Source organism: Daphnia magna, linkage group LG4 (assembly GCF_020631705.1).
Source record: "Daphnia magna isolate NIES linkage group LG4, ASM2063170v1.1, whole genome shotgun sequence".
Taxonomy (NCBI): domain Eukaryota; kingdom Metazoa; phylum Arthropoda; class Branchiopoda; order Diplostraca; family Daphniidae; genus Daphnia; species Daphnia magna.
The window spans coordinates 4,958,546-4,973,045 of record NC_059185.1 but is presented as its reverse complement, the minus strand read 5'-3'; the positions used below and the strand labels follow the sequence as shown (position 1 = coordinate 4,973,045).

The 14,500-nt window shown below is 41.7% G+C and overlaps 1 protein-coding gene and 1 pseudogene across 1 annotated transcript; both read right to left on the bottom strand.

Annotated features, from left to right (window-relative positions):
• Nucleotides 1-443: 443 nt before the first annotated feature.
• LOC116922307 lies at nt 444-2,198 on the bottom strand (annotated as a pseudogene).
• A 5,010-nt stretch (nt 2,199-7,208) lies between these two features.
• Nucleotides 7,209-10,934, bottom strand: LOC116932457. The gene is given in 4 exon segments (XM_045171978.1): nt 7,209-7,269; nt 7,616-8,112; nt 8,114-8,659; nt 8,819-10,934. Coding segments are annotated over 4 exon segments (3,153 nt in total). The 5' UTR covers nt 10,868-10,934.
• Between the last annotated feature and the right edge of the window lie 3,566 nt (nt 10,935-14,500).

Sequence of the window (14,500 nt, the reverse complement as noted above, 5' to 3'; positions counted from 1 at the left end):
TAGGCACTATAAGAATGAAAAATGGAAAGTAACAGCAAAGTAACTGCGGCAATTTTATGGATACGGAAGTAGAGAGAGCGAACGCACACATCGAAAAGACACTGTGGCAAAATTGTGTGAAAAATGAATTGCGCAAATAATGGCAACACGAAAAAAAAAACAAAAAACGAAAAGGAACAGAGGGATGATTACTGCTGGAAGAGTGAGAGTGAAAAGCATTACGATAAGAATTAATTAGGCACACTGTGACCAAATTATACGTAGAATAAGTGGAGGGAAATGAAACAGCGATGAGGAAAAAAAGAAAACGACACTATGGCGACTACTAAAGGAAATGATAGTATAAGGGGACGACGTTAAGATCTGAGAAAAAGGGAAAACTGTGGCAAAATTATAAGGTAAAAGGAAATGTGCTAGCGATGAAAAACGACACTATGGCAATTTTATTCGAGTCTTCCTGGCTGTGATCGTGGTCTCCATGGTAAGAAGGCTTCGCCTTCCTGCGTCGTGTGTGGCGGTCGTGGTTGGCGTGGTCGCGTACGGCGTGGCGGGACTGCTGTCGATGCGGATGCGGGGGATTGGGATGAGTTGGTCACTGCGGTTCGTTGTACGTCGATGGACATGGGTAAATCTGCAGCGGTGATGGCCAATGGAGGCTTTTTGAAACAAGTCATTTGGAGGATTTTGGAAAGGAGGGGGAAAGCCTTGAGTAGTAGAGAACCGATTCCGCAAAATCACACGGCCCATACGGACAACGCACCAAATCCCGAGACTGCTCCGAAATTCTTTGCCCATCCACCGATCTTAGCGACAAAATCAATGTTCGGTGCGTCACCGTGATGAATGAGTACGTTTGATGTCAATAATTGGCGGTAGTTGTCTTCTGCGTAATGCTCATGAATAGAAGCCAAGATGTCGGCAATCACCGACGCGTGACTCAACGGCCCGTTTTGCATCGCGGGATTCATTTGCAAAAAATTTTGTAGAGAATTATCAGCTTCATACTTCGACAATCCGACCAGTCGTCTGCCGTTTGTTGGAAGTGTTGTGATTACCGGAACCCACCCACCATCCGCGTAGATGTGAGTTGTCCCATTAAAGTTGACGTAGTTAGGTTCAGGCCAATAACATGGGTATAAGTTGGAAATAAATGGAACAAGTTGCCATCCGTTATGTGCTATTGTGAAGTTCATAAAACGGGGCTGATATCCACATTTCGTCCGCTCGGCCCCGAAGGATACATTAAATGGTGCACAACGTGCTACCTCAACATGCGCTCCATACACAGTTAATCGTGAACAACTAGGCAGTTGAAGTTGGGTAGCTGCGTACCACCCGTCATTCTTAGCACTAGAGGATACTATTGCGTGTTGCTTTTCGGTTCTCACATTGAAGGCGTCTAATTTCATTCGCCAGTCGATTTACTTGGTCTAGTGCCAGATCCCTGGTATATTGATAGTGAGCCGCCTGCTTGATCTCTTCTGCCAATGACGCAGGAATCTTACGCTCTGTGGTATTCTGGGAATCGGTGCTGTCGAAAGACCCGTATGTGTGTACTTCGACTAACAACGGAGTGGCTAGTGGTTCTGTAGCGTTCGTAAAACCCGAGGCATATGAGGTATACAGTTCCGGCGTTGGTATGTTAATTACAATCAGGATTTGTTCCATTCCACTAATGCTGAACAAGGCGGATTTGCCACACCGTTCTTATTTCTTCGTAACATTAACGAGGTAGTCTGTTTGGCTGAGCGGTCTTGTAAGCGCCGCATTTTTGGTTCGTGAGTCTTGTATAACAGACCGTCGTTTACCAATTCGCCTGCAAGTTTGAGCTCACAGGCTTTTTTTTCTTTGTACGCGTCTTCCCAAATAAGCGTTTGGAGGTTTCTGGTTACGGAACCGTTGAAGGGGAATTCGATTGTACCGACGAGGGAGTTGATAGTGCAATTGTCGCACTCACTTTCTTGTGCGACCTCTGCGATTTTACAATGGAATGTGACGGCCTAATGTTTTGTCATCCAAACCGGCTGTAACGAGGGCATCACGTCATGGGTGTACTTGTGACTGTCTTTCGCGTACATTGCCCCGTTTTTGCATTTCCTTAGATCCCGCATTTCTTCACAGTAGGAAGTGGATACTGGAACGGCCCATTAACTTTCAGTAATGTAATACCAACCGAAGAAGTCGGTAAAGATAGATCGAGTGACCGCCCACATGCGACAAACGTGCCCTGGGAGATGGGGTAAATGGGAGTACAGGGTGTATGTGCGGCTTCCAGGAAACCAATGACGAACTGACGTGGAGAGAAGAGGAGAAGAAGAAAAAGAAGGCATTGGAGGAGAGAGGGGAGCGAGGAGAGCTACGGAGATCAAGCCAGTTTTTTTAGCTAATTGTATTGTGAGTGAGTGTTTTTAAAAGTGTTATTCTTGTTCCCTAATACTTTAATCCAGCTCCAGCAGGATCTTCCGATCCAAGGAGGCAGTCTTCATCGTCGAAGGCGATGAACCCATCATTTCACTCGTTACTACGGTCACATACAGTGGTCATGATGGCCCCGGTCGTGTGTGGGCTGACGAGGAGAACTAACACGAAATAACTAGAGAAGAAGACAAATTGAGTCTGATGTACCGAACTAACATGATGAATCGGCAAACAACAACAAAAAAATTTTACGGAACAAGAGTATACAACGGTAGAGGAAGATGGGAGTGGGGCTGGGTGTTTATCGCTAATCTTATAGGAAGTCTCGGAACCTGTCGGGTGGCAACCAGGCGGTTGACGTGCGTAAGTTGGGTACCATTTCCATTGTACGCACGGATTTCTACCGTATGGTTAGGGAAGACTTTTGAAACTCAAAAGGGGCCTTGATATCGAGGGTTCAATTTTTTTTTAGTTCCTAATTGAGTGATCCTTACGTCCAGGAGGACGCGATCACCTACTTCAAAGTTCTCTTCCTTGGCTCTCTTATCATACTGGATCTTCTGCTGCCTTCTAGCTTCCAATAGGTTTTCTCTGGCTAGCGCAAAACCTTCTCTTAAACGTTGCATCGTTTGGCTTTTGTAATCACGAGGAGTGATTGACTCCGGTTCCGGTCTTAAAAACCTGTCGACAACCATGTTTGGGTCCCTAGCTGTAATTAAAAAATATGGACTCTCCATCGTGGAAGACTGTACTGAGTTTCTATATGCCGAGGCCATTGGGACGAGGACTTCTTCCCATTTCTCGAAGCCGTTAGCAATATATGTCCGCACCATGTCCACCACTGTTTTATTAAAGCGTTCTGTCATCCCATTCGATTGAGGATGATACGCCGTCGTTGTCTTATGTTTGGTCCTGAGCTCTTGACATAAACTGTTGAATAATTGAGATGTGAAATTCGTCCCCCTATCTGTTATGATAATTTTTGGGGGCCCATGATATGAAACGATTTTGTCCATCAGCGCCCGGCAGGTCGTTTCTGCCGTTTGATCGGGTAAGGCTACGATCTCGGTCCATTTAGAGAAAGCATCAGTCATGACGAGTACATATTTATTTCCTTTAGAGGATTCGAGTTTAATAGGCCCTAGAAAATCCATGCCGATAACTTCGAATGGAGCCTTCGCGATCTCTAATGGGTGGAAGAACGCTCTCGTTACTACCCGTCTTTGCAACGCACAAGCTTCGCACGACTTACAATAATCCTTAATATCACCCAACATGTGGGGCCAATAGTATTTATCCCGTATCCGGAGATACGTTCGTAAAAAGGCGAGGTGCCTTGCTAATAACGAAGCTTGATATTCTTTAATAATACTTTTCCTCAATGAATACGGCACGACCGTTTGCTCTTGAATGAATTTCCTCCTTTTTTTCGATGGTGGGAAAAAATACCTCCTCGAAACCCCTAGTTTAATGTAGAACAGCTCAAACAGTTTCATCTTTTCGTTGCTCTTCGATAATATTGTCAGTGAAATCCGTTCGTTCCTCGGCAGTTACGACACGAATACGAGAGAGGAAGTCTGCATTTGCGTGCTCCTTTCCTGGTTTGTGAGTAATTTTATACTTGAATGCTGACAATTCAATCGCCCGTCTACCTAGTCTGCTTTTCTAATCCTTTTGGGTTTCCAACCACTGGAGTGGTCTATGATCGCTAATGATTTCAAATTTGTCGTCCTGTAAATAGTGACGGTATCTTTTTATTCCATAAACGATGGCTCAAGCTTCGCGCTCTATAGCTGAGTAGTTCCGTTTCGCCGCATTCAAGTGTCTACTCGAATACGCAATCACGACTTCCTTCCCATCCTGAATTTGACTGAGCACCGCGCCGATTCCATAGTTACTAGCGTCGGTGAAAATAAGGAACTCTTTATCAAAATCAGGGAAGGCGACGACAGGTGGCGTAATGAGAAATTAGCGCGTTACGTTTCGAAAGCCTTTTGTTCGGCCTCTCCCCATGTGAAGGTGGCGTCCCCAGCATCTTGTTCTCTTAAAATTTTCTTAACTTTCTTGTTGTGATTATCCCTGTCCTTTTTCTTTTTGGTCAATTCTATTAACGGATGCGCGATATCCGCGAAATTTTTGATAAAACGCCGATAGTAGGATGCGAGCCCTAAGAATGATTGAATTTCTACAATGGTTGTCGGCCGTTTATAATATTTCACCAGTGTAATTTTCTCTGGGTCCGGAGCGATTCCACTGGTTGAAATCACATGCCCTAGATATTGCACTGATTCACACATGAATTTGCATTTTGAGAGATCGAGTTTTAAATCGGCTTCTTCTAAAAGGTTGAAGATGCGTCCTAAATTTACTAAATGTTCTTCTTTCGATTTTGAGAAGACTATACTGTCATCGAGATAAACTTAACATATATTTCCGATGACGGAACGTAAAACATAATTCATTAACCTTTAAAATGTGCTAGGTGCATTAGTCAACCCGGACGACAACCTATTCCATTCGTACAGATTGTTATCCACTATGAACGCTGTCTTTTCTTTGGAGCTGTCGTCAATTTCTATCTGCCAATAGCATGAAGCTAAATCTAGAAGAGTGTAATAGTTTCTAGACTGTGTATTTGCCAGTAAACTAACTCTACTTAAGACGATACAACCATGTGCTTATATACCAAGAGATTGAAGGTTAAGAAGGGAGGGGTTTACAATAACTTTTACTTTTATCATTAACTATTATCCGCAGGGAAGGTTGCATTCGTGACGACCTTCTTGCTGGGTGGGGCTGCTGTTGCTAAGAGGAGTTGCTGCGGTCTATTACATTCCTTCCCCCCTTCGGCAAGAAGAAATTGGTCCTCCAATTTTCTCTTTGTCTTCTGATTTTCTTCTTCTCCTTACTTCTCTTCGGCATGTGGCGTGGCAATGATTAGATGAAAACTTGTTCTTTACCCGTCACCTACTTTCTTTCCTTCACCGTTATTCGTGTTTGTTGGGCTACAGTATGAGGCACAAAATACAAGATATGTTTTTTATACCGTTATTCATTGTCTTTATGCTAATAAAGTGTTAGTCAATAATTGCTGGTCTACGTTCCTTTTTACTGGAATGCTACTACAGATTTCAATCATTTTTTTTTTCTTATATGCTTTTCTTCTCTTCTCTTCTTTTAGTTTTTTCTTGCCGTTCTTTTACGTCGGTTCTTGGTTTTCTGTCGTTCGTTGTCGTTTCGTGTCATTTGTTTTGAGTTTTAAAATGAAGGTTGACTCTTTACAATTTTTGTTGCGCCATCGGGGCAATTTTGATGATGTTTTGCATCTGATGGGGGTGTTGTTGTTTTCTTCGCCGTCTTGTTTCTTTGCTCGATTTCGACCCGAGGACAAGGAATTGATAGTGCAATTGCTGTTGTTTTCACTACTCAATAATCCCTGTGCTCCTTCCTCTGCTTTCGATTTTGGCTTTCAGCGAGTTTGGATCGGTGATTATTACTACGTGTGAGTTGGTTTTCCTTTTCTTTCTTTTATGTTTCCGATTTTGTTAACGTTTTCTTATTATCTGTTTTTAGCCGAAATCCTGGATATGCGAGATACCGCGATCTTTATCCTCAACATCTCGCTAGGTTGTTGTGGTGGTTGGAGTCAGGCGAGGATATTTTCTATCCCACTTCTCGATCTGCGGTGTTTTTACCGGAATGCCTGCTGGAGGAATTCGAAGATTCTGTCTAATGAATGCAATTTGTTGTCGTAATGTTTTCATTTTAGTGTTTTTGTTGTAGTAGTGGTAATAAACTGTTGTTGGTTCTTCAATTTTGTTTTGCTTCAATCTTATTCATTGCCAGAAGCCTTTCTCTTGCGGCTTCTTATACATTTCCAGTCTTCAAATATGTTTCTCCTATGTTCATCAAACGCGTAATCCCGCGGGGTGTTTCCATTGACATCAGTTATGTCTGGATCTGCTCCGTGTTCCAATAAGATATTTGTTATGAGATCTTGCCTATACATTGTGGCTAGGTGTAGGGCCGTATAGTTTCCTGGTTTAGTCGTTTGATTGATGTTAATGTGAATTTTCCTTTCACATGCTGCCCTAGCGAGAGTGTTGTTTCCATGTTTGGCGGCATAATGTAGGACGGTGCTGTTGTCCTTTGCCATTTGTGCCACGTTGGAACTTATCCACAAATAACTGGCCACTTCTTCATGCCGTAGGCGATGGCGACCATTAGTGGTGTTTCTCCAAGGCTATTGTATGATGAAAACTTGTATTTGTGATATCGTAATATCCTGATCAAGAGTTTGTTATTTTCTGCTGCCGCTCTATGTGCGATGGTCTGGCCATCCTCTTCTATATCTGGGTCAGCTCCGTAGTCTAACAGTAAATCCGTTATGTCCAGTTTTCCCGCTTTCACGCTTGTATGAAGTAGTGTTTTGTCGTTAAATTTCTGGTTAAGAAATTCTGCCTTCGGATGGTAATCCCATGCAGCGGGTCCTAACTTCTGGATGATACATCTTCTTATTTCTTCCCTTGGAGCGTCTATCATTTCGAGGAAAATTTCTTGCTCACGTAGTCGTGTGATGGCTTGTGTTCGTTTCTGCACGGCATCTGCTCTCGCTGCCGATAAGGTTGGGTGCGTTTTCATCGCACAGTTACTACATTTAGGTAATGTTTCTTGTTGTGTAGCATTTGGATTAAATTCGAACGTTGGTGGATAAAAACCATAATCACCGAAGAGCCCATCTCGTTGCGTTTCACTGTCCGTTTCACTTTCACTTTCAATCACCAAGTAGTTTATTTCTGGTTGGCTTTCACTATCACTTGCTTCATTACGTTGCACTGCGTCTTCACTGTTCTGTTTCATTTTTTTTTAGTTAAAACTTCCACTTTTACTTAACACTTGTGTGTTTGGTGGCTGTTTAAGGACAATTCACTTGAAGTTTTCATATTTCGAGTTTTTAATACATTTACTACTTTCCCCTTTCACCCAAAATAAAAACTTGTTAAGTTTGTTTGTTTTTTTTTTTTTTTTTTTTGTTTTGTTTTTTTTTTGTTTTTTTTAATGTTAGTTGTTTTTAGATTCAACTTCTGTTGAGCATCTGCAAAGGTCTTCCCATACCATTCCATAACCCACAACATAAGTGCAAGTCGTGTGTTTTCCTGTGCATTTGTGAGCTTGATCGGATTCCCAGTTTTCTTCCATGACAGGATAAATATTACGTTGTTTCGGTGCGCTTGGTTGAGCCGGGCGTGATTGTGTGGGTCTTTCCATGGTAAGAGGTGTAGGAGCCGTCATCCTAGTGAACGGTTGCTCTATTATTTCTTCCGGTGGTTGAGTGCCTGAATTTGGGATCATTGAAGTTAATTCGTGCGCTTCTTCCGTAGTTATTCCATATCGTCTTAATCTTCTAGCTTGTCGAATTTTTTCCATGATTCTTGTAAAAGGGTCACAAATGATCAATATGCGTAGGGATATGATGAATACAATGAATCCTATGATAGATAGGATAAGAATTTTTGATGTGTCGAACCATGAGAACATGGTTCCTATCTGATTATTTTGTTTTTCTGACATCACTATGTCAGAAACAGATTTTGAATTTGATTCCTGCATTAGGCCTACTAGATCGTTTAGGATATTTAATTGTTCCATTTCCATTGTTTCATGCGCTGGATGGCTCTTCAGACTGTAGTCGAAAATCATTCAGGTGCAACTCTTCGAATTCTGTGATGAGGTCTAAGTTCGGCATGTGAATGCTTGCTTTTTGTTTTACCCATTCTCCATTTGTTGAATTGTGTTCCCAGGTGTGATGGAATCCATTTAAATTCACCAAATGAGTTTTCCAAAAGCAATCGGAATATGGATGTATGGACCATCCATCTACTCCGATAGTGCAGTTTTTGTCTTCATAGGTAAAGAATGGTTGAAATCCACATTTCGATTCTTTTGCAGAGATGAAAATCCGTTTGGTTTCACATTGTTGGAGCGTCATCGCTTGTCCGAAGCCTTGTAGTCTCGTACAGATGGGTAATCCGAGCGCTGAAGCGGCAAGAATTCCGTTACTTTGAGCTAACATCACCGCTTGAGTTTTCTTTATCGTTGATAGTTGACAATATACGTCGCGAATTTCTTTTGCAAGTTTGTTTTCGTGTTCTGTTTCTATACTTATTTTATATTGCTCATGCATTTTTGAAATATCGAATTTAATTTTGTCACCGAATTCTTCTATATTTTGGGGTAGACCGCTTTCTGTTTCGTTTTTTATTGGCACCTCCGGTACTTGTTCTAGGGTTAAAGATGCTGCCTCGGGTATTTCTTGCTGAGATGTTTTTTCAGTGTCCTCAATAATTTCCATTATTGCATCCTCCGTAATGGTGTGATTTTTTGTGACTGGAGGATCTTCTATTTTTTCAGTTGTTGTGAGAGGTGTTGTTGAATTGCTTATTGATTCAGTTGTTGTTGTCGCTATAGTTGTCGTTGATGATTGTGTAGTGGACGTGGTTTCAGTTGTAGTTGATTGCAATGTATCTTCAGTACTTGGAGTTGTAGGCCTAGTGGTTGTAGTCGTTGGCTCAGTAGTTGTAGTTGTAGCTGTGGTAGTTGTAGTTGTAGGCTTATTTGTTGTAGTTGTAGGCTTTGTTGTCGTAGTTGTAGGCGTAGTAGTTGTAGTCGTAGACTTTGTTGTTGTAGTTGTAGGCGTAGTAGTTGTAGTCGTAGACTTTGTTGTTGTAGTTGTAGGCGTAGTAGTTGTAGTAGTAGGCTTATTTGTTGTAGTTGTAGGCTTTGTTGTTGTAGTTGTAGGCTTGGTTGTGGTAGTCGTAGGCTTAGTTGTGGTAGTCGTAGGCTTAGTTGTGGTGGTCGTAGGCTTAGTTGTGGTGGTCGTAGGCTTAGTAGTTGTTGTAGGCCTAGTTGTCGGTGGTGCGCTTTTAACGGTCGTTTTTATGGCTGTTGTTGCTATTGTTGTTTTAATTGTGGTTGTGCTTAATTTTGTAGTTGGTTTTACTGTCGTTGTGGTGCTTGCAGTAGATGAAATAGATTTTTGTGTGGTGGGCGTGGTTAAGTTTTCGTTGTTTGCTTTACTTTCTCTTTTGTGAAGAGGGGGTATAAGTGGGAGTTGTGTTCCGTCCAATGATTGTTGAGTGTGAAGCGCTATAATGGCTGCTGCTGAAAGCGTCCGTATTTGGTGCGGGTTTCGATATTCGAAGTTAAACTGTTGTTTTCTACTTGAACCGTGGCAATGCCCTAAACTCAGACGTCCTACTTTTAGTGTGAGACATTTTCTGTCTGACGCCAGTGAATGTAGGCCAGTTCTGTCTGTTGCCATGAGCTGTCCTGTGTGTTCGAAAGTGCCCCAAATTGAACTGGTGTTGGCGCATTCCTGTAGAATAAGCATTGTTGTGTTTGCCTTGACGCAAGCGTTAGTGTTGAACGGTCTAATGGTGAAATCAGACGTATACTCGAAAGCTTGGCCTTTGGTAGTGGCTCTACTGCAGTTTCCTACGGATACTTGTGATTGCACCAGGGGATCGTTACTTGTGATAAATGTTTTTAGTTCTTCTTGACATTTTGTCCAATCTGTGTCACAATCTTCCATGGTTAGTTGTTGTTCAAGCCCATGATGTGTGACACATTTTCCGTTTGCATATTGTCCGTTCTTCAACAATCCCCAGGCGATCATGTCCCAGATGATGTTTCCGCTGCCGTGATTTGCTTTCAAGATACCGCCAAGTATGGGTGAGTTGATTGTGGTTGTAATTGCTCTTCGTTGTTCTAATCGGACTTCTTGAATATCCTGCAATGTTACGTCGGGAAAATTTTCTATAACATCCGGATTGGTATTTATTGTTTGAAAGAACCACTGCTGGTTTTTCCTGGTATCTCCTTCCAAAGCACACTTTTCCAATTTTAAGGTTTCGTCGACCCCTACGGTAAGACACATTTCGGATTCTTGGGAAATTAGGTAGCTGTTTTCTTTTTCTAGAATCCATCTCGTTGATTCCTCTGAACAGGCTGCAGCAAATACGTAATCGTGTGTTGTCTCCGTGATGCAGATATGAGTATTTTGTACGCGTATCGTTTGGTCGACAATGTACTCGAATTTTGATCCTGATGGAAGAGGGTCGTCCTTTGAAAGTTGACTGTACGTTGTCAAAGGGTTTCTGCTTCCGGATTCGTAAGTAATGTATATTGTTGCATCCTTTTGTACGATTTTTCCATCTTCCTTGATTATCTTTGGTCTCCTATGTGCCAATCTTAGAGTTCCCCAGGCGTATGAAATACTGTAGAGACGAATCCCAAGTTGTTCGTCTTCGACTTGGGTGTCGAAGAGAAAGTGAACTTCTTGAAGAAGAGAACGTTGTGGTCTGGATTTGTACAACTCTCGGTAGTCTTCGCACACGGGTGTGGCAAGGTTGGTATTTATAAGGCATGTTGCGATTGTGTTCTTGAACATTTCATACAAAATTTTTGTTGTTTCTGCAGGAAACGTCAAATACGTTAGAGGGATTCCAACCACTTTATGTCCTACTGGTGCGATATCCTTATCTGGTTTGTTAAGAAAAGATATTTCAATCTGCCGACTGGTGTCGTAAAGGCGGCTGGAATTATCCGACTCCGGTTCTCGAGGAAGTTCCAGGTATCCTTTCCCTTTTAGTAACGTCTGAGTGTATGAACTGTTTGTTGTTCTTTCTCCCCACACGATTGTATTTTGATTTTGGATGAATTGTCCTTCCTGTTGGGTGGTGTTAAGTAATCCGAAAGGCTTTCGATTGGACTATCTGGTTTCTCCTGTCGTAGCGTGATCTGTTCCGCTACACAATTTCGTGTTTGGTATTCCTTGATGGCGTACCATTTACCTTCTCCTGTAGGAGTGGCTGTGAAACTGAGTCCCGTCGGTCCGGTTTGCATATTATTGTTGCCACATTTTTTATCATTGACCATCCGCCAACACTCCAAAGGGGTGATTAGTATTGTTTCCTGGGAGTAAACTGTATCGAAGGATCCGATCCAGAACGATCCGGTTATTTTCTTTGTTTTAGTCCACTGTCGACATGTCCATCCTTTCCAAGTGGCTGCTGGTTTTTGTTTGGTTACTAAGGTGTAACTAGTTTGTATCCTTGGTAAATGTTGTGTTTCTGGTTTTTCATTATCACAGTAGTAAGGCAATTCGAAGTCTAGGATTCCGCGTATTTTCATGTTGTTACAGTCGCAGATGGATGCGTAGATAGGGTAAGTAGGGTTAAGTGAATGAAGGAGGCAAAGAAGGAAGAGTAATGTCTGCATCTGTGAAAAATGAAAATGTTTAGTAATCCGGTCCTTGATATCGTCTTCTTAAGTGGTATTGGTGATTCGTTATAGGATCGTTTCGGTTTTGGTTACGGTAAAGGTTAGGTATTGTATGGTTTTTTGGTTCTCCTTCGTTCCTGCGTGGTTTGATGTTCGTCTTCACCGGATGTATCAGCTGCTGCTTCCTTGGTCGGCCTGGTCGGCGTTGGTGAATTGTTGGTTGTCGTTGTGCTTCAACATTTTCTGGTAGGTTTTGTAGTATTTCTTCTTCCTTAGTTGTTTCTTGTTTTCTTGGTGTGTAAAGTTTGAGACGGTTGGTATGTACGATAGATTTAAGTTTTTTGTTTTCGGTGTGCTGGATCTCGTAGTTGATATCCGAGAAGCTTCTTGAGATTTGGAATGGTCCGTTCCATCGATTTATGAATTTTCCTGCTGCTGGTGGCGCCTTCAGTAATACGTAGTCACCTATGTTGTATTTAAAAGTTTTCGTGGATACGTCGTAGTATTTTTTCTGTCTTGCTTGGGATTTGAAGAGATGTTCTCTTGCCAGTTTTTGAGCTTTTTCCCATTGCTGTGAATACACCATACTAGTATCTTCATAGGTCTCGTATCTTCTGTTAATCTTGATATCATTAGGCATTATTGGTTCTCGTCCGAAGAATAGAAAGAATGGTGTTTCTTGAGTTGAAGCTTGTTTTGCTGTGTTGTAAGCAAAAGTAACGAACGGAAGGTATTTGTCCCAGTTAGCAGGTTGGTCGGAGACATAACAAGCTAGCATGTCACAGAGAGTTCGATTGAACCTCTCAACTAATCCATCAGTTTGTGGATGATAGGCCGTAGTCCTTATTTGTTTGACTTTGAATAGTTTACACACCTCTTGTATTAGACTGGATAGAAAGTTAGTACCTTGGTCTGTTAGAACTACTTCTGGAGATCCATATTTAGTAAATATTTTATTAACTAAAATCTTCGCAATTGTTTGGGCAGTTTGATTCCTCATTTGAACTGTAAAAACAAACCTACTGGCATAATCTGATATAAGTAATATATATCTGTATCCCTTAGCGCTTTCTTGAATTGGGCCCACTATATCCATAGCGATCCTTTCCCATACTCCTTCAACTAAAGGCAAAGGGTGCAATGGTGCTTTACTTCCACCTACCGCTTTTCTTTTATTGCACATCAAACAACTTTTAACGTATTCTATTACGGAGGTACGCATGCATGGCCATGTGTACTGTCTTTGAAGTCTAGCCAACGTTTTTCCTACTCCTAAATGTCCTGCCAATATGTGATCGTGATTTTCCCTTAAAATTTGTGGTACCAGTCTTACTGGCGTTACAATTCTGCTTTTGGTATCTACTAATAGTCCTTTTTTCGTTTATTTTAAATTTATTTTGAACTTCCTTACTTGGATTGGCCTTTGCCATTTCTTTTAATATTGTTCTGCAATACTCATCTTTGTGTTGGAGTTCTATCCATTTTTCCGTGTCCTTAGACTGATTACTTTCCGTTTCAAAAATTACTTGCTTTGTTCTACTTTCCTTGGTTTCGTTTTTTACTTCTGGTTTCTCTTTTGTACCTGTTGACCTTGTTTCTACTTTCGCTAGCGGCACTATTGGGGTGCGACTAAGTGTGTCAGCATTTTGGTGTGACTTTCCTGGTCGGTACCCAATAATGATATCAAATTCTTGGATCTTAAGAGCCCATCCAGCTAATCTTCCTGCTGGTTCTGTCTTACTCATTAACCATTCTAAAGGTCTATGATCTGTAAATACGGTAAACTTACGCCCGTATAGGTACGTCCTAAACACGTCGATGGCGTGGATTATTGCGTATGCCTCTTTCTCTGTGGTTGACCACTTGGCCTCGCGGTCGTTCAGATGTTTAGAGGTATAGGCTATGACGACTTCTACGTCGTCTGATTTACGAAGGTCCTGTCCGTCGGACTCCGCTAAATCCGCTGATTGAGGTGGAGGTTGTATTTGAGCCAAGACTGCTCCTATTCCATATCCTGAAGCATCCGTGTAGATGATAAATTCTCGAGAAAAATCCGGATAACCTAGAACAGGTCTAGTGATGAGACAGTTCTTAATACATTCAATGGCGTCCCTTTGTTCCTCCCCCATTTCCAGTCCGCTGACTTTCTAGTGAGCGCAGTTAGTGGATGGGCTTTATCAGCAAAAGCCCTAATAAATTTTCTGTAGTAGCTGGCTAGACCTAAAAATGAGCTCAATTCTTTTACGTTTTTGGGAGCGGGATATTTAACAATCGCGTCTAACTTTTTTGTACTTGGTGTTATTCCTTTCCCGGATACGATGTATCCTAAATAATCTAATTTTTCTTTAAAAAATTCGCACTTCTTCCTTTTCAATTTTAAACCCGCTTGTTTAAGGAGTCCAAAAACTGCTTCCAAGTGTGTCACATGATCAGTAATTGAATTACTGAACACTATGATGTCATCTAGGTAAACCAATGCGAATTTGTACAATACCGTTTTCAAGATGTTATTCATTGCTCTTTGAAAGGTGCTGGGTGCATTTGTTAAACCAAATGGCATTCGATTAAATTCGTATTGGCCAAATTCACAAATGAAAGCTGTTTTGTGTTTATCACTTTCTTCAATTTCTATTTGCCAGTAGCCGCTTAGTAAGTCCAATGTAGAAAAATAAACCGATCCGCACAACGCGTCAATTGTGTCATCTATCCTAGGTAGAGGGTACTTATCCTTAACCGTAATTTTGTTCAAAGCTCTGTAGTCGATGCACATTCGCATCTCTCCATCTTTTTTAGGTACCAT